Source organism: Falco biarmicus, chromosome 10 (assembly GCF_023638135.1).
Source record: "Falco biarmicus isolate bFalBia1 chromosome 10, bFalBia1.pri, whole genome shotgun sequence".
NCBI classification, from domain to species: domain Eukaryota; kingdom Metazoa; phylum Chordata; class Aves; order Falconiformes; family Falconidae; genus Falco; species Falco biarmicus.
The window spans coordinates 6,671,966-6,690,970 of record NC_079297.1 but is presented as its reverse complement, the minus strand read 5'-3'; the positions used below and the strand labels follow the sequence as shown (position 1 = coordinate 6,690,970).

General features: G+C 38.7%; 1 protein-coding gene across 1 annotated transcript in view; it reads left to right on the top strand.

Annotated features, from left to right (window-relative positions):
• SULF2 (sulfatase 2) overlaps positions 1–19,005 on the top strand; it is a 162,887-nt gene that overhangs the window by 100,992 nt on the left and 42,890 nt on the right. The window contains 2 exon segments of the mRNA XM_056353314.1: positions 1,497–1,736; positions 16,117–16,268. Of these exon segments, the coding sequence (XP_056209289.1) occupies positions 1,497–1,736; positions 16,117–16,268 (392 nt within the window).

Sequence of the window (19,005 nt, the reverse complement as noted above, 5' to 3'; positions counted from 1 at the left end):
TTTTCCCTCTAGGTTTTGACTCCTGGTTATATCAATGTGCCCTGTATCAACCGACTTACTGTTGCAATTTCATAATGAAATCCTTGCCTAAAGAGCTTAGAAGAAACCTAAATCCATTATTGACAGAAACAACATACAGTTTGTGCCAGATGGTTGCAGGATGCATTGATTAAAGCTGAACTATTAACCCAACTCACCCTCGCGTAAGTTAGCCCCAACCCTACTCCAGCATGAGCCCATACCTTCATCTCCGTGTTGTCTGTTGGCTTTCCCTGCTCATAACAAGAAGGGAGGGTTGGTGCTGGAAACGTTCACTCTCCTTTGCAAGCTCATGCTGATGACGGGTACTTTGGAAAATGGAAATTCTTCCTAGATCAGTATAACTCATTCTGATGAGGGACACTAAAGTCTTCTTTTCTTCTGATCCTTGGTGTTTCTGCGTGCAGGAGGAACTTTGGTATGGATCCACATTTCTCTAGGTGTATGTCTATGGTAAAGACCCAGTCTTTGTCCAAGGCCTTTTCTTAAATAGGAAACAGAACAGCCATTTGGCAGCAGTGGGGCTTTTAGTAATTGTTGGCAATAAGACTTTTACTCCCGTTACCCCAATTCATCCAAGTCCCTGCCAATTAAACTTGCTTGTTTGTTTTTAAATGATGGTTATAAATTACACGGTGTTACCTGTCCCCAGTAGTCATCTAAAAATCTGATTCTGCAGAACCAAGCCCAAGAAAATCTAGAGAATTTTAGGTAACAGTTGTCAAAACGGATCAGGTGGGTAGATGGAACTCTGTGGGATTGTTATGGAAATTATTACGAGGGCTTTACTTTGTCTTTGGTTCAGTGCAAGTTACAGAAATCAATACCTGCTAATACCTCACATTAGGGAAAAGAACGTTTTATCTAGAGAACAACTCTAGCAGACCCTGCTTGAGCAGGGGGTTGGACTAAATAATCGTCCAAACTCAATGGTTCTGTGATAACAACCCTCAGCAGTTTGAGGAAGGCTGGCACAAAAGGCATCAGGCATCCTCTGAAACCAGGGATTAAATAATGCCTCAGGAGTACGCAAACTTTGGTCAGCGTTGCTGCACAAAGTTAATTTCACCCTCAGGCCACATTGTTTCAGCCTAATTCACACTGGTTCTTCCCTTTAACCTACTGGAACAGTACTAGTTGCTCCAGAAAGGCTGCACAGATGGTGCAGATCGTTACAGTGGTAAATCTTGAGCTTAGAGAGAAATAAAAAAGCATTATGATCTATGTCAACAGATTTGAGTCACATCTTGATTTAGGACATCATATTTGGTCCTTAAAACAATGGGAGAACTTCACTAGAGGGGGACAGAATAATCTTGGATTTGGGTTCGCTATGAGATGACAGTGCCCTTACTACCTGCACTTCATTCTGGTCTCTGATGTAACATGTGAGCACTCTCTGTTAGCTCTTGTGACTGAAACAAGAAAATAATTTTGAGATGGTTTCCTTCTTCCAGGTTCTATGCAAGTGATGAATAAAACAAGGCGGATCATGGAACACGGAGGTGCTCATTTCATCAATGCCTTCGTGACAACACCCATGTGCTGCCCATCTCGCTCCTCTATTCTTACGGGGAAGTACGTCCACAACCACAACACTTACACCAACAATGAGAACTGTTCTTCTCCGTCCTGGCAGGCTCAGCATGAAATACGTACGTTTGCAGTATACCTCAACAACACAGGATACAGGACAGGTAAGATCAAGGCTGGCTCCATCTGAAAGCTTCCTTGGAATTCTTGGTGCAGTCTCTAACACATAAAATATTTTAAATTGTTCTTGTAATGGACTGCAGCAGTGCAGAATGCTAAAGCTCCAGTCTTGCGTGTAGGTTTAGCTTCCTTGCGCTTTTACTTGAGGAAATTTAAAAAAAAACAACAGCTAAAAAAGCTATGACTTTTTCAGAAGCTGGGAAGGATAAAATAATGTGTATGCTTGAACTGAAGGCATAGCGCATGTAGAATATGCCCTGCAATTGCCTGAAGTGCACAGAACAGACAAAAAAAATGCTATGGAAAGGAATTGGCGATTTGAATTTTTTGTAAAACAGGTACGTTATCAAACTAAGACTACAAGAGAAACGACTGCTCCTTTTGTGCTTGAGGCAGAGCTGTCAACTGGATTGGTTTCTCTAGACAATCCATTCCCAAAAGGTGTTTTAAGTAACAACAGAGGAATCATTGGCAAGATCAAATGTACTCCTGAGAAACAAATCATCCTCTTTGCATGCAATGCTCCCTAGGAATAAATAACCTGTAGAAAGGATTTCGGAAAATATGTAGCACGTGTTTCACACCTCTTTCCATCTTTCATTCTCTGAACATGAGATTTAAGTCCTTGCCCGTTCCAGTGTTTTTGTTACTTTTCTTGCTAATGCCTTTTGTCATGATGAGAAACAGGCATAGACCTGGTTCTATTTGTGTTATTTATAATACATATTACAGCATTGTACTGTAGTTGTTATTGATAGTATAAGTTTTTTTTCTTTGAATTTATAGTATTTGAGGCTTCCAGAAACTTGAGTAACTGTAACAAGATCATTATTTTCTTTTGAACTATTCACATGAGTTTTAAATGTTACTGCTGCAAAGTCTTGGTCTTAAAACAAATAGGTAATTTCCTTGTTTTGTTTTTCTAAAATAAAGACCTGTATTAATCTGGAAAGAAATAAATTAGGGGAAGTGCACATACCTTCTTTTTTGGTTGCTGTTTCCCTCCATTTATTATTCCTGGCACTAATGCCAATGAGCATATGAATACCATGCCAAGGTTAGTGTTTTATTCTTCGTAGGTTATTTGTTTTGTGTTTATTGATGTTTTTCTATTGTAATAATTTTTATATTTAGTGACTATATTTCGAGCACCTGCAATTTGTACTGACTTGCATATAGCTATTGCAAGTGTCCTGGTATTCATGTTTTACATTTTTACATTAGCTTAATGTTTAAATTTACACCCGAGATTTTAGTAAATCTATATTACATTTTCAGTCTACCTCTCTTAATTTGCAAACTAAATTTATTAGAACACACTGAAATAGTACTTTTACAAGTACAAAGCAATCTTCAGGTGTAAATGAGATCTTCATTCATGTAGTTAAGTGTGATACATTATTACACAATTTTAAATGGAAATTGCCGTCAGTGGGGGCTGGTGTTCATTTCTGATCTCCAGTTAGTCATGAGTTATCCACTATGAAGGATGCCAGCAGTAAGAAAGTATTTTTTATCTTTTTCGGGTTTTTTTTCCTTTTCAAAGATCTGATCGGATTTACCTGCTTCAGAAACAGCAGGAGATTGTACTTCAGAACATTGTTCACTCAGTTTCTCAAATTTCAAAAGTAACCTGCTAAGGAGAGTATTTTGGAGATTATGAATACCGTGTCTCTGAAACGGGGAGTCCTCCTTGAATGCGACTGCAGTGAGCAGAGGAAGATCTGGAAGCAGAGTTCATTTTATAGGTGCTTTTGGGGGGCTGGTTTTTGGGTTTATTTTTTTGAGGTCTGTGTCATTACTGGTTTGCCAAGCAAATGTACAGCTTAGCTTCTTGATCCCTCTTTTTTCCTTCTTTTTTCTTATTTTTTGGTTTGAAGAATTAAAACAGGCCATGGGGAGTAAAGCCTTTTGAGGCTTGCTTTTATATTTAAGTTCACAGCCTTGGAGTGAGAAAGCTATTATTTTGGAAGGGACTTTGGTTTTTCTTTTAATTCATAAGCCAGGCCTTCTCCCTGGGTTTTTGCCTTCTCTTTTCTCTTTTGTTTAAACTTGAAGGAAGAAAATGTACTGTCCTACTCCACTTAACCTTCCCTCTGGTTTTCTTTTCTGCCATTTGTTTCACATCTCCTTGCCCTCTTCTCTGTTCGCTGTCATCTCCCTGTGGGACGATTCTGCAAAAGGTGATTCTCCTGCAGAGTGCCCTTTCTGTGTGTAGTATTCTCCCTGTGGCAGTGGCATTTGTGGTTTGGATCCATATGGCTCTCGTGCTGTTGCTGATGCCTTTGGGAAGTGTGCGGGTGATATGCGGGCAGGAGGGAGCAGTGCAGTGCAGGTTTCTCTTGCACGAGCTGCTAGGAAAAATAGGAGATGAGATGGAAAAGGTGTGACGTCCCTATCATTGTTTCTCAGTTTCAGCCGTGGTTGTCAGGTTTATATTTTTCAACTTGGGCACTTCAGAAAGTTTGACCAACTTTGTTAGGCACTGGACTTGGCAGAGTAGAGATGAAAGAAAGGGGCTGAACTGGGGGGAAGTTTTGTCTCTGGCTTTAACCGTCAGGCTTTCAACCGTGATGCACAGGGCTCACTGTCCCTTTCTGGGGGGATCGATTCAAATCAATACCGTGACAATGCAAAAGATGGGCTTTCCTTCTGCACTGGAAGCCGTAGAAGCAGTAGGTGCTACAGGTACGTCTTCCTCTGCGTTAATCGTGAATAGCGACTGGAAGGCTGTGTTCTCATTACAGAGCTGCCAGGCAGCCAGCTCCCAGTCTCAGTATAGTAAGCAACTGGTCCAGTTTTGAAGAGCTTCTCACGTCATTGTTCTACTACATACTGTGGGAAATTAGGCAAGAAAGACAATTTATGTAAACAAACCAAGTCAATTGATGAATTAATCTTTAGAAAAGTTAGTGTAAGCAATGTCTGAATCATTACTAAGTTAAAATAGTAGATGCTAGTACTCATCTTGGAGCAGGAGATGATTAGAATGCAAAAGAAACAAAGAGATCCTGTGACAAACATTTCTGAATGTCAGGGAATTTCTCTGCCAAAGGTTCCTGTGTAAACATTTACAGAAAAAAGGTTCTGTTTTCCATGAACATACACATCTCTTTCTGTGAGACAGCTTTTAAAATGCACAATGCATTGCTGCATGCTTGGGTCCTGCAGCAACAAATACCAAGATGTTTTATGGGAATACAGATTTAAACTTTCCCTTAGACATTACTTAATGAGAAAAGCTTCTCTTTTCCATTTGCCTGGCTGGCTGAAAGATTAGGTCTTAAAATTGGTGATTGATTCCAAAATATTTTGTCAGCCTTATCTGCAGTCAGGAAATGAAAAGACATGTTTATCTTATTAAATTCAACAGAATTAGGTATGGTGGGCCAAATGCAGCCTGGCAGAAGGACACTTTTGCTTCAGTGAATCTTCTGAGAGAGTTCTGTTAGTTTATGTTAGGGCTTAATGGGGCTCAGTATGCAGCAAATGCAGTTCACATTTTGGCTAACTTACCCCCGTTGTTCCTGTTGAGCAGTACCCTATAGCACAGCTAACCCTCTTCAGTTAAATGAACCTATTAACAAAGGAAAAAGCTGCTATTTGTATGGTAATATATCCATATCTCACTCTGATGGTTAGTCCATACTTGAATTATGCAGAGAATTAATAAATGTCATTTTGCACCAGTCGTGTGTTTTGAACCTAGAGAAAAGTCATTGTGGGAGGTCCATCTCTGCCATTATAAAAATTTTCTTGGGAATAAAAGTAATAATCATTCTTAGCACTTTCACGGGGCTTTACAGTAATTAACTAATGAATTCATTAAAATTCAGTGACAATCTTCCATTTCCTCCCATTAATTTTAGACTAAGAAGATACAGTGGCTGACTGCATTCAAATAATTATTTTTCCACTTCACTGTCTGAGCCTTTGACATTTTAAAGTGATTTTAACATTGAATTGTAAGGAAGAGGAGAGAGGCTATTGGTAAATGTTTTTTAAAGGAGGAATGAACCTGAAAAATATGTGACCAGATTTTAATATCTAAATACATGCCAGGAGAAGAATTCTTAGATTACCAGTTCCCTGCTGTAGAGTTTGCTGTCCACAGTAGTTGCTGGTTGCTATTTTTTATTACAGAAATACTTAAAAACTTAACTGAAGTTGATCTCTGTGTATAATTGTTTTGTAGGGAATAATTGGTGACCTAAAGAGTCAAAGGGTAGACAGAATAGCGAAGTACTTTCTACAAGGTCGCATGCAGGTGAAGAGCAACATTAAGAAGAGGTACAAGTTTTGATTCACACTGCAGTGTCCTAGCTAGTATGCCATGCTGTACTACTTCTTTGTCATGCTACGTGCATATAAAGGAAACAGATTATCCAAGTCAGAGTAACATGCTATATGCAGGGCTTTTGTAAAAAAGAGAAAAAAGAGAAAAAAAAAAAAAAAGGAAAAAAAAAAAAAAGAGAAAAAAGATGTTTACCCGTAGTAAACGTCTAATAAAAAAAGAGAGCTTTTTTAGCTGATGAAGAAATGAAGGCCACTTTTAAAAATAATAACCAAGTGATTTAAGAGTCAGACTTAATTTTTAGAAGTGATTCGCACGAGTAGGCACTGTAGTGTTACGATATTCCCCTCCAAGACATCTAGGTCACTTTTCAAAACTGGGTATCAGGTTTCTGAATTATTTATCTTGAAGGTAAATGAGTTTCCTTGGATCTTTTGCTCTATATAGAAATACTATCTTAGCAAGGTCTGTCAGGTTATATCCATTAGATGGTTTGACACCATTGGACTTGAAAATGGTGTGGAAGAAAGATTCAGCACAGTAGCTGTATCACGATAGCTGTTGTTGTAGAAGGAATCTGTGCTGGAAAGGACTTAAGAAGAGTCCAGATGTATAGCCCAAATCCACTGACTCTGTCCGTGCTACTACTTCTGGCAGGCTTGGTCCATGGCAGTGAATTACTGAGCTGGAATATCCTGCAAATATTCTGAAGAATGACATTTTCAAACAAAAGACAGTTCTGGATTTCCTGCTTTGTGTGTGTGAAAGACTTTTGGTTTGGTTGTTTTGTTTTTTCTTTTTTCTTCCTCCACTGCCCCCTGGCTCTAATCCCTCTCCCCCCCCCCCCCCCCCGCCCCCCCGGCTCTAACTTCAATTCTATGTCATAAGTTGGTTTCAAGTCAGACATGCATGTATCTTTTCCTTATGTTTCTTTGAATTGAGTTCTAAGCATCGATAACTTCACTTTAACCATAATGTAGAATTTAAAATGAGCACACAGTAAGCAGAGCTGTGGTCTCCTGAGGATTAGGTAGAGGTTGTAAAGTGAAATTCATCTATACAGCTACTGTTTCATCACCTGTCTTGTGCATGTAGTTTTACGTTAGTTAATGCACATTTTAACTGTCCTGAAGAGAGGCATATATACACTTCTGTGAGTAACTCCCGGAGTAAAATCCACAAGATAGCCCACAATCCAATGAAACTTTCCCAGGAGTCTGAGATGAAGGCATCCACAACTACAGAAATAATCCAATGTCTGCGGTTCCCTTATTTCCAGTCGTATTTTGTTTCTTTCTTACCTTCTCTTATTACTTCCCCTAAATCTATCAGTTTTCAACATAAAATGTTGTATATTTTGAGAAACACCTCATCTTTTTCGTTCCCCCACTATAATGTACTCTTCTCATAGGATGCCGTTTCTAGCATTTGAAGTGTAATGGCTTTGTCATACTGATTTATCATTTCAAGCAAGAAGTAATTCATAGCTTGAAATGTCTTCAGAAATAGGATCTCTATTTCATAGCATTCAAAACAGCTAAAACCTAAACAGAGTATTTGCACATTATGAAAATAATTTTTAAATCTTTGTTAGTTTAGGTCTTGTAGGATAGCAGTACTTAGAAAATAAAAGAACTATTGGCTTGTTAAGTTTTTCATCTTCCAGTGCCATTTGTGTTCAATATTAGGTAACTTATCAGTCAAAAATGAGAAGAGGTTCCCTCCTTCTTACTCCAATTTAAGATCTTTTGTTTTATCCAGCTAGCAATTTAAGTTCTTATAAAATTTTCTGGCGTTCCCTTTTTCTTTGCTTTTCTATAATGCTGGGGTTTTTTCGCTGAAGTCTTTCAAAATGATCAAATTGAATTTAGTAATGTAATTTACTGAATACAGTTTTCTTAATTTGTCTTTCCTATATGCCTGAAGGTGTGAGTGTTCGGTGTGGCCCACATGGTTATATACTTGCATTGTACACCAGTGATACACCATTTAGTGGGCACTGGAAAAGCTTAGTGATATGGAAGTTCCAAGATAGAACAATAAGCTGTATTCCATCTTTTAGTAAAGTACATAGGAGAACGGTGATGATTTCAAAGCCTTACCAGTGCCTACAATGTAAACTTTGCAGATAGATTCTAATTCCAGTTTTTGGAAGTTGAATTTCAATTTCTTTGAATTTGAACATCCTCATGTCTTTTTGTATGTTTTAGTACTGCCCTGACACCTTTGTCTCGTCTTCCAAATTAGAGATAATAGCACTTCCCATTCTTGTGTATGTTATGCATGGGAGGACTATATATGTTTATGAGATGGATGCATTTCAGGGCTGTAAGGGGTGACTGGTTACTTACCAGAAAAAAAGTGTGGGGTTTTTTTGTTTGTTTGTTTGTTTGTTTTTGTTGGTGGTTTGGTTTGGTTTTTTGTGTCAAAAGTAAAAGGTAAACGTACATACAATAAACTACTGTAGAACGTAGATTACTTCTCTTTCAGTGAATATCTTGTTGAAATGAATTTGGTGGTTATATTGAACCAGGATTGGACTTTTCTTCTAATGGGATTCAGTAAGACTTTATTGTTTTTATTTATGAACTAATTCTTTTAGTAGTGTTCTTCCAAGTTTATTGCTAGGTGGAAAAAACCAGCTTTGTTAAAATGCAGCAAATATATCTTCTTGCACAGCATATCTCACTAGCTCCCTGAAACTTGGCAATCGGCTTTTCTTCAAATCCTATAGAAAAAATGGCTCTAAATGAAATTCTTTTGGAATTGGCCCAAATAGCATGGTGCAGACTTTGCATTTTATTTTAGTAGAGATTCAGCATTAAGCTAGATAAACTTTTGCTTAACTGTTTGTTATTAAAAAAGGTCTGACAATCCACTGTTGGGGAGGTCTTTGATTCTTATGTGTGTGTGGAGGAGGAAATGTTGCATGTGATGAGAGGAGGATAAATCTGGAGTTTAAGATTCTTTTGTGACCTTAATACATAAAAGGGGGGGAGTAATACCCATAGTAAACGTCTAATAAAATTTCTCATTGTTGCGGTGGTTTTGATGTTGGGGAAACATTTTGTGAAAAATCTGGACAGTCAGGATTGGCCACCAAGAAATATGGGCAGGCTGCCTCCTGGTAGTGAGCTGTGTTGTAGAGCAGTGCTCTGAAGCACCCAGCCAGCCAGCACTCGCGCTTTCTCTTGCGCTGCCTCGTTCAGGAAACGATGCTGTTGTGACACACTGTGTCTCCTTGTCCTGAGTTGTAATAAAGATTGATGATCTGAAAATTGCCATTTCTAGATATTTTTCCTTTGACTTTCAGGGCTTGTGAGAGGGCTATTCAGGAAGGTATTTATGCTTTACAGTTCTAGTTGTGCTTAAACTTGTAAGCTGTGCTTTAGGTGTTAGTGAAAGGGGGCTTTGGCCCAACTTCCACTGGGAATTTGCTCACCTGAGAAGGACAAGCAAGATTTGGCTCACTCTTAACATCCTTCAGTTTGGTTCCTTGTTGACCATTTCAGACTATTTGGTTTGAGACCTTTTGTTTTATTTGGCTTCATCTGCTCCCCTTCAGCCAATTCCCCTGATTGATTAAACAGGTCTTGGCACTGATCCTTGGCCACAGCTGAGGAATGTGCAATGCAAATCCAGGAAGAGGAACAAAGGTGTCATAAAGATTACTGTGCATTGCCTTTGTCCTGCTAGATATCAGACTAGTCCCCTGGCATAAGAAGAAAGCCTGTAGGCTTGTCTAATTGCAGTGGTTACCAGTCACTGTACAACATGGTTTTTACAACTGTTACGTTTCATGAATTGTAATGATAAATTTTATTTCATTACAGAGCAGAGCTGTTCATGTAAAGGCTCTTGCCTTCAGTACTACTCTTTTTTGTGTCCCTATGGTGGTGGATGGAGCATGTGATTTTCATGAAAATTTTGTGCTATCAGTGTACTTTGGGTTAGAGAAAAACTGGGCCATCATGTACAGTAGACTAAAACAAAATATGTGTGTGTGTATATCCTCAGAGCTCAGTCTTCCTTAGCATCCTGAAACTGATGGAATTGAAGGGATCTGAGAACAAAATGTGGTCTTAAGCCCCTCTTTTGTGCCTTAAAAATCCTCTAACATCTAGGAACTTGCTGTATGTTTTATGTAACCCATTAGATTTACTGCAGTTACTGAAGTATTAATACTAATGCTGTATCTTCTGTCTTTGCAGTAGTGTCATATTGCCTGTTGTCACTAAAGGTGCCAGCTGGGTCTGTTCTGTGCAGGTAACCAGCACTTAGGAGTTACTGATTTTTGGAAAATCTGGTCAGTTATTTTGATATCTAATGAGAACTGATGTCTCTTGAACAATCTTTCCCATGGATCCAAATTTAATACTGAATGACAGATACGACTGAATTTTATTTCAGAACCCCCGTGCTTCTGCTGTATATCCATTAATTTCACTGGGTTTATTCCATTGTACATTATCAGTTTAGGAGTATGTTTGGCCATCATGTGAATGCAAAGCTGACTTGAATTTTGGGCTGACTGCTTGTTACATGTACTTAGCCATGCTGAGAGTGCTTTAACATCTTCTTTCCTCTAATTGTCTCTTAGAGGACAAAAAGTACTGAAAGTGATTTTTGCTGGATATACAGCAGAATTAAGATGATAAATGCCCACCCCTCCCTTTCCCCGATCTAGAATGAAGGGATTGCTCAAATGTAGCTAATTGTTCAACTTTGAGGTGGGGAAAACTGGTATCAGATACAAACGTGAAGGATTTTGAAGGGGTAAACAAATCCCTATGAGTAACTAAGACTCACAGCTCAAAACCTAATACCTGGAAAGTTTGCTGTTGAAATAGGTCAGAAAAACAGTGCTTTAAATACATCTTTGAAGTACTTAGTGCACAACATTCATGCTTAAATGTAAAGGGTTAATGACTTAAAACATGAATTTAACTTCACAGTCGTGGTGATAAGTGCAGTGCTGATAGGTGGGTGCAGCTAAGTAGCATAAAGGGTATGAAAAGACGATGCCAGGAAGAGGGATGTGTGGTATAAATACTGAGCTTACTGTCCAGGAGTAACAAAAAGCTGTTTTTTACTTTTTCTTAGCTTCAGGATTTATTACGAGAGCATGAATATTTACAGATATATTCCTAAAATCTAAAATCCTGGAATCATGTATATTCAGCTGAAGGTAGGTCTCATAAGCCACCTAGTCCATCACAGGGTCACAGGCTAATTCAGGTTGGTAGAAACCTTGGGAGGTCTCTTTTCCACCACCTGATCAAAGCCTGCCCCAGGCCATGTTGCTGAGGGTTTCAGTCTTGAAAAACACCAAGGATTAGAATTGCAGCGTGTTCCTGAGCAACTGTTTCACTCTTCGACACTTGTCTTTGTGAAAAAGTGTTTCTTTACATCCAGGCTGAACCTCACTTGTTTCAATCTGTGCTGGTTCATTCTTGTTCTCTTGCCATGCACCACCACGAAGAGCCTGGCTTTGTCTTGTTAATGATCTTCCTTGCAGGTGAAAAGGTTATTTGGTCCTCCTGAAGCCAGGCTAACGTTGCTCCATGGAGTATATTTTTCTAGTTCATGGCCTGACTTGGTTTTACATATAGCAACAGCTTTATCCTTCACTGCTTCCCGACAGAATGTAACATAGCAGGAAGTTATTAGCAGTGCTCCTCTCATACGTTCTTTTCATGATTTCCTTCTTTCTTTCTTTAAAATGAACATAAACACTATGATCATGCTGTTAAACAGGTTATTAGTGGAATGGATAAGTGATCTTGGCCAGTAGTTAACAAAACTGTGTCTAAACAGACAACTAACTATGGTCAGAATCCGAGCTGCCAAATCAAGGAAACTGAATGAAAGACGAAAATTCTGTGTCTAAATCTGATCTGGCAGTTCTACACTGGTGAATCTCAGTTGACTTCCACTGCATTCTTGTTTCTAGTTTGAGAACTTGGAAAAGGTCTGTTACATCCAACTCCCTGTGTTGGGCAGTCTGTATGGAGTAAAAAGGGATGAATGATCCCCTGCATCATTTTATTGATGCATTCTGCATTATCTTAGTTTTCCATTTAATGCAGAGTTCTGTGGATATCCTTTGTAGATGCATTTTAGTTGTGTTAACTACTTCTAGGTACATATTAGGAAAAGAATTGGTCTTTTAAAAAAGAGGGGGGGGGGGAACCCAACAAACCTGTAGAGTTTGGTAGGTGATACAGGCAAATGATAGAACTAGCTCCAGTGTTTCCAGTGGTGGTAAATGATGCCTTGATGTCTGTTCTTTTGATTGTGCTTTTACACTACGTTTGACAAAATGCTAGATCTGCTTTTTAAGCAGTGAGCTATGGCCTTGATACATCTGCAGTTGTGGTACGTTCAGAGCAGACCTTTTTATTAACTGATAGCATGGGGAAAATTCTTTCGTGTGCTTGCCCCCCCCTTACAGGCAGAGCTTGAAAAACAAAATCTCTTGTAAAAATTCCACTCTATACCAAAGAATTTTGCAGGTGCTTATCATTGAAGGGTGAGACTGAGAAAAGAACCTTAGAAGGTTATGAACCCCTGCGGAAGTGGAAACAGTGTACAAAGGACTCAATTCTTGCATATCCTGTTTCATGTAGTCTTAGAAGAAACTATGTTGTATGGTATTTAAAGCAAAAGAAAATCACATTCTTAATGCATTTATTAAAAACAGCCACTTCGGATGTTTTTTAATGATCATTTCATAGGCTGGATATAGGAACGTGGCTGAGCATATCAAACAGCAGCCTCTGTGAATGTTTATTAATGAAATCTTGGAGCGGTTTGAAATTGGATGTACCAAAGGCATATGTACTCCAGTGAGCAGCTGTCTCTGGTGGTGAACTAATCTGATGAGGGGGAAAATTATGTTAGAGAGAATCTTTACAATGCAAAATCAAAATCTTTCACCAGCATCGAGAGCTTTATTGTAACCCAATATTTTGTACTGCAGAGGAATGATGTTTAAAACTTTTTTAATAACAAGACTTTAAATGGCTGAGAAGGAGGGGGGAAAGAAAAAGATACGAAATGGAAGATTAGAAACAGCAGAGAGAATTATTTAAGGCACTTTGACATGCATGCAAGATTATAAGGACATCCTGCATGTACAATGGGAGGTATGCAAAAGGTACGGGAAGGAGCTTCCGCCAGACTTTCCTTTAATGCCTCTGCAGAATAACAAAGGAGTAATTCTTTACAGAATGCCTCTTTCCTGAGTTCTTCAGCTGACTCAGCCAAAGGTTTTAGGAATGGATTGGTTCCTGTGAGCAGAAATGCCAAATATATCTCTGTTTGGATATACTATGTTCAGTGGGGGACAAAAGGCTTTGGGCTGCCTTATGCATACCTGCTCGTGCAGGCAGTGGTCAGTGTTTCACAGAATCACAGAACAGTTGGGGCTGGAAGAGACCTCTGGAGACCACCCAGCCCAGCCCCCTGCTAAAGCAGGGGGCACAGCATCACATCCAGATGGTTCTGGAATGCCTCCAGAGAAGGAGACTGCACAGCCTCTCTGGACAGCCTGTCCCGCTGCTCTGTCACCCTTCAGGTGAAGAAGTTCTTCTTCATATTCAGAAGGAACTTTTTGTGTTTCAGTTTGTGCCTGTTGCCCCTTGGCCTGTCGCTGGGCACCACTGCAAAGAGCCCAGCCCCATCCTCTTGACACTTGCCCTGAAGATATTTGTAGGCATTGATAAGATCCCGTATCAGTCTTCTCCAGGCTAAACAGGCCCAGCTCTCCCAGCCTTTCCTCAGGAGGGAATGCTCTAGTTTCAATCCTGTGTTCTTTCTTACTAGGACAGTAAAAAAATGTGCATCTGTATTGTTTTATTACATATAATCTTCGTGAGTTGCCTTTCATTCTTTAAAAATGGGAAGTTATTCATAAAGTAAAATAATTTGAGAATGTGTATGTACTGTAGAAATGCAGTCCCTGAGTAATGTGATAGTTTCATCTGCAGTGGAGTAGATGCTGCTTTGTTCATTGTTGCTAGTTTACTTTCTTGGTTAAAAAAGGTGTCATAAGGTAGTTTAGGATACTGAAACAAATTATTTTCTGCAACATGCTTATCGGTTGCTTAACCCTTTTGTAAATGGCTCATCTATAAAACAGCAGAGCACCTTACCTGCTTTTACAAAATATTTTGAAAGCATAGTGTAATTTTAAGGAATTTATTAATTGTGTCCCAATAGAGCCCTCCTCATCTTCTGTGATGTGGATCTTAATTTTATCAGCACTTTCCTCTCTTTCAAGCACTTTGAAAGATCTCAAACATTCGCTTTCTCTTGGCTCACCTTACACATTAATTGAATACATTGAAATTTGCTGAGGAGGATGATTCAAAATACGCTTTTGCATTCTACCTAAGCACTTGGAGTTGGATCTTATGGATATTCAGTGCACAATGTACTTACTCCCTGTGAATTTGTTTAATTCCATTCTATTACTATTTTGCTAATACCATGTTTCCCATTTTTTTAGAAAAGAAAAACACCATCAGGTAGTGACATGGAGCTCTCTTACATACTGTTTTGTATCACTGTTTCTCACTGTGTCTGTCTTTTGGACCAATATTCAGCCTACCGCAAGCAGATGTAAATCCATTGACTTCAGGGAGGCTGGCCCTTATTACAGTGGCTGAAAACCTGTTCTGCTCTACCCACAGCATTGCTCCTTGCATTTATGTAAGCACAAGAAGGTGCAGTATCAGACATTGTAGTCTGCAAGCTTTAAAAAAAAAAATCTTTAAGAACCTGGGAACTGCGAATTGAGTGCTCAAATCCCTTAGGTTATGAGTTGAGGTTTAATCTGAGTCTAAGAACGGAATCTTAGATACTCTGTCACCCTTACAGAAGCACAGAGATCCCCTGATAGATGGCCACTGTGAGATGCTGCACGCATTATGTGCCTCTGGATTAAAAACACTTGTAATGACAAGTGGAACAAGATCTTTGTGCTTAGTCACTATGGTAATGCTAAAATGTATTGCCAGTCCCTTCAAAAATTGAGATCTGAGCTCTGATCGTGAAAAGTCAGATGCTGAGTTGCAGTGCAGTGTGCAGACCCAAGAGCAGAATTTTGTCTTTGAGCTTTAAAAAAAGGAGCTAGATGGAATCTTCCAGTACAATTTATCCCATAATTGCACAGTGATGATATAACATATAAACTAATACTGAAAAATATGTTCCTTTAAATTATTTATTTGTTTTACTGGAATAGTGTGAAAACATCATTGGGTACATCGTGTATTTTAGAGAATTTGTAATGTTCTTATAGAAATCTAATGCTTTTCATTTTCCTTAACCATTTTCAGGAAAATAATTTGTGTCTGTACACTTGTGGCTTACAGAGCAAGGCTAGCATACATATAGCTCTTCTGGGAGGATGGCTCAAATGCCTGCCCTGTGTTCTGTAAGAATCCTTGTACTCATTCTGCACTTGTTCTGCCAAACAGGCTGTTTCTTCATTTCTTCTATGCAGCAAGTTTAAAATCTCATCGCATTTATGGTCCTCGTTTGTCATCTTTTCTCCCAAGCCAGCCTCCTGTTAGAGACTTCACTGCTTCTGCCAGTTCCTTAGGTGGAGATGGCTTAAGCGGGTGTAACCAGAATGAAAAATTAGCTGAATTGGGTGATTCAGAGTAGGGTGAGATAATGTGGCAACTGGCGCTATTTTAAGCATTCTCTGTTTTGTTCCTCTGATTCTGAGTATATCAGGCACTAAGGGAAATAAAATGGTAATTGTGGTCCAGATTCTTTCATACGTAGTCAGATTGTAAATCAAAAGTTCTGCATTATGAAGCTCTGAAATAAAGAAACGCAGGCAGACTTAGAACTTACCTTACTGAGGGTTGGACTAGATGGCCTTTAAAGGTCCCTTCCAACCAAAGCTATTCTGTGGTCTCTTATCGTAAATGTATTGGAATGAAGAAAAATCTCCTCTCAGAAGAGACAGAAAGGAAAGAATACAGTTAAATACAGTGTCTTTGAAGTGTTTATGTTACACCTTCTTATGATGCTTTTGCTTTCTCTACCCCTAGCTTTCTTTGGAAAGTACCTTAATGAGTACAATGGCTCCTATGTGCCTCCTGGTTGGAAAGAATGGGTTGGATTACTTAAAAACTCTCGATTTTACAACTACACGCTCTGTAGAAATGGAGTGAAAGAGAAGCATGGATATGACTACTCCAGGGTAGGTCCTCCTGATTTGTTTCTATTTTTACAGCATTTGGACATGACTGTGTGAAAGTTAGGCTTTATGGTTTCAGTCAAACTAAAGAATTCTTCTTGTACTTGGAAGCTGCTACGTGTAACATTAGCTACAACCCAACAGGTGTTGTGTTTGGACTTTTCGTTATCTTCTGTTCTGGGAGGGTCATGTTACTGAAAATACTGCTGGCAGTGATGGAAGCAAACAAAGTGTCCTGAGACTGTAGTATGTATTACGAGCTGAAGATGTGAAAATAGATTTAAATGCTGCATGATAACTACTTCTGTGCTTTGTACTTTAATTATTGTGTGTTGAGTCTGATTCTCATCTGTTCCCTGGTACCAGAACTGACTCCAGTGGAGTTACATGAGCATAAATGAAATAAGAATCTGGTTCGCTCCAGCTAGACACATCTTTTTATTTCAGTTTAAGGAACTTGTTTCACAACCGTAATATGATGGAGAATTCATAATATCTTGGTATATCTTATGGCAATTCTGAATGAGTGGCATATAACTATTAAATGTGTATCTCTGTGCATTGTTACAAGTGCCTATGTTTTTTAATATCCTTGTAAGGATGTTATACCCTGGCCAAACTTACTTAAATGCTTGATAATCTTTGTCAAATGCAGTATAATTTTTTTCCTCATCTAGCACATGTTATAGCTCAAAGTTTCCTGTTTGCAGTCAGGAGTTTGTTTATTTCAGCCAAAAGCGTTACCTTTCCAAAGGGACCTGCTTTTGTGAATTCCTAAAATGGCATGAATTGTCTCAGAAGTAGGATGGTAAATAAAGTTATCCATGAACTGTTGTAGTTTAAGTAGTGTATGACTTAGGAAGTTGACTCACTCTGGACTGATACGAATTTGTAAGGTGTATTTGCTTAACAGGGATTTGGTTTTCTTTCTCTTACTGAGCACAAATCCTGCCTCTTTATTTGTGTTTCATTAGTAATGTGTTTACAGTCAGCTTTTCCTTTTAAAAGGTTGATGTCTGTGTGATTTCTCCTTTCCCCTTCCCTATTTACCATTTTTAATTGAATGTACTTTGTATTGAAAGATAAAACTTAACAGGCTTCTAGGGTTTCCTTTTCTATCACTAGCTGCTATGGGGAAGGGGCAACTGATGTGCAGAATTATTTGTTTTTTGTTTCCCTTCTGATTTGTGAAGAATGAAAGAGCTAATCTTTACAGCCATGTACCAAAAATGTTATGATGGAAATATATCTTACATGGAACAACGTCAGGCGAGTGATTTCACACAGACCTGCTCCCCATTGTACCAAGTAGTCAACAGGGAACTTTATGTTCCAGTATCCTCAGCCCTGTTTTGTGTATGCAATACTTGAAAATGCTTAGGTTTTCATTTGGCTAAGGTTTTCCTAGCAAGGTTGGTAATAAATAAAAAAAGTCGGATGGAAATAAAAATATTTGATAATCTTCATATTCTTGTATAATACCAGCTATGGTAATAAACAGATGATAGTGTGTAGAGCAGAAGCGCTTGTTGATGTTAACACTGGGTTCAAATGAATAAGCAAGCTGAGGTACAAGACTACTTCTCATCCTTTCCTGCCATTTTCGTTGCTGAAAACCTAATTTTCCAGCAACGAACAATATAATCAGATTATCTTTTAGCCTTATCTACTTGACATAGTTAATATTAATTATGTGCCAGTGGAAAGCTAGAAAAAAACATTACTGATTCTGTTCTCAAAAGCGACTGCTAAGCACTTGACCTCTGAAAATCAGATCTTTGAAAATTCTTGCAGGTTTTTCAACAGGATGTATTCTACTTTCATTTTTCTTGTTTAGTTTCTGCCAATTTTTTTAGATGCATTTTTGTTTTGTATGCATTTGCAGAATCCACTACAACCTCTACAGTTTGGAGCTTTTAAAAAGAAAAAGAAAATCAGTTAAGGGAAATGTTTCTCTTTGGTCTTTTGTCTTGGTAGACACTGGTTTTGCAACGTTGAATTTGAATAATTTTCACTTTGACTAGGTGAAAACCTTCATCTTCAATATGAAATTTGAAAACAATGATCTTGTAACGGCCAAATCAAAGATGAGTTAGTTACTTAAGAAAGTGACCAACCAATTTAAAGAACAGGCACATTTTAGGTAAATGTCAGTGCATTTTTAAGAGTACCCCAGTATTCTCCCTCAGCTGTGAGTGTGATCTCAGGTATTGAAAGTATGTTCAGAAATCAGTTTTGCTCTGGTCTGACTTACTGCACATTCTCGTTCCCCTGCATATGAATGGAGGCCCTTCCCTTAACTTTGATGGAATTATGCCTGTTTACACCTGCTTTCAGGAGTGAAAATATCATGGCAGTAACAGTCATCATCGCGGCAGTTTCATAACAGACATCCCTCACGTTGGGAGCGATGTGTAAAATTATAAATGGAGACTTTGCCAGCCTTGTTCTGGAATTCACAGGAAATGACTTGGGGAAAGTAAATACGGTCAGTGAGAAAGGCTTCCTCTGATGAATGATAAGGTGACTTCTCAGATCAAGGACATGGGCAGTGGTAAAGAGGAACAAGTGTCTGAGCAGCGAACAGAAAGCTGTATGTAAAAGGGGATGCAATCCAATACGTACCACACCTTGTACTTGTTTACTTGTCCAGAGCCAGACTTACGTCTGATTTTGCATTCAGCTGTGACGTGACGGTTATTACTTTGGTTTTTACATGTGCAGTTTCATATCCTACTTG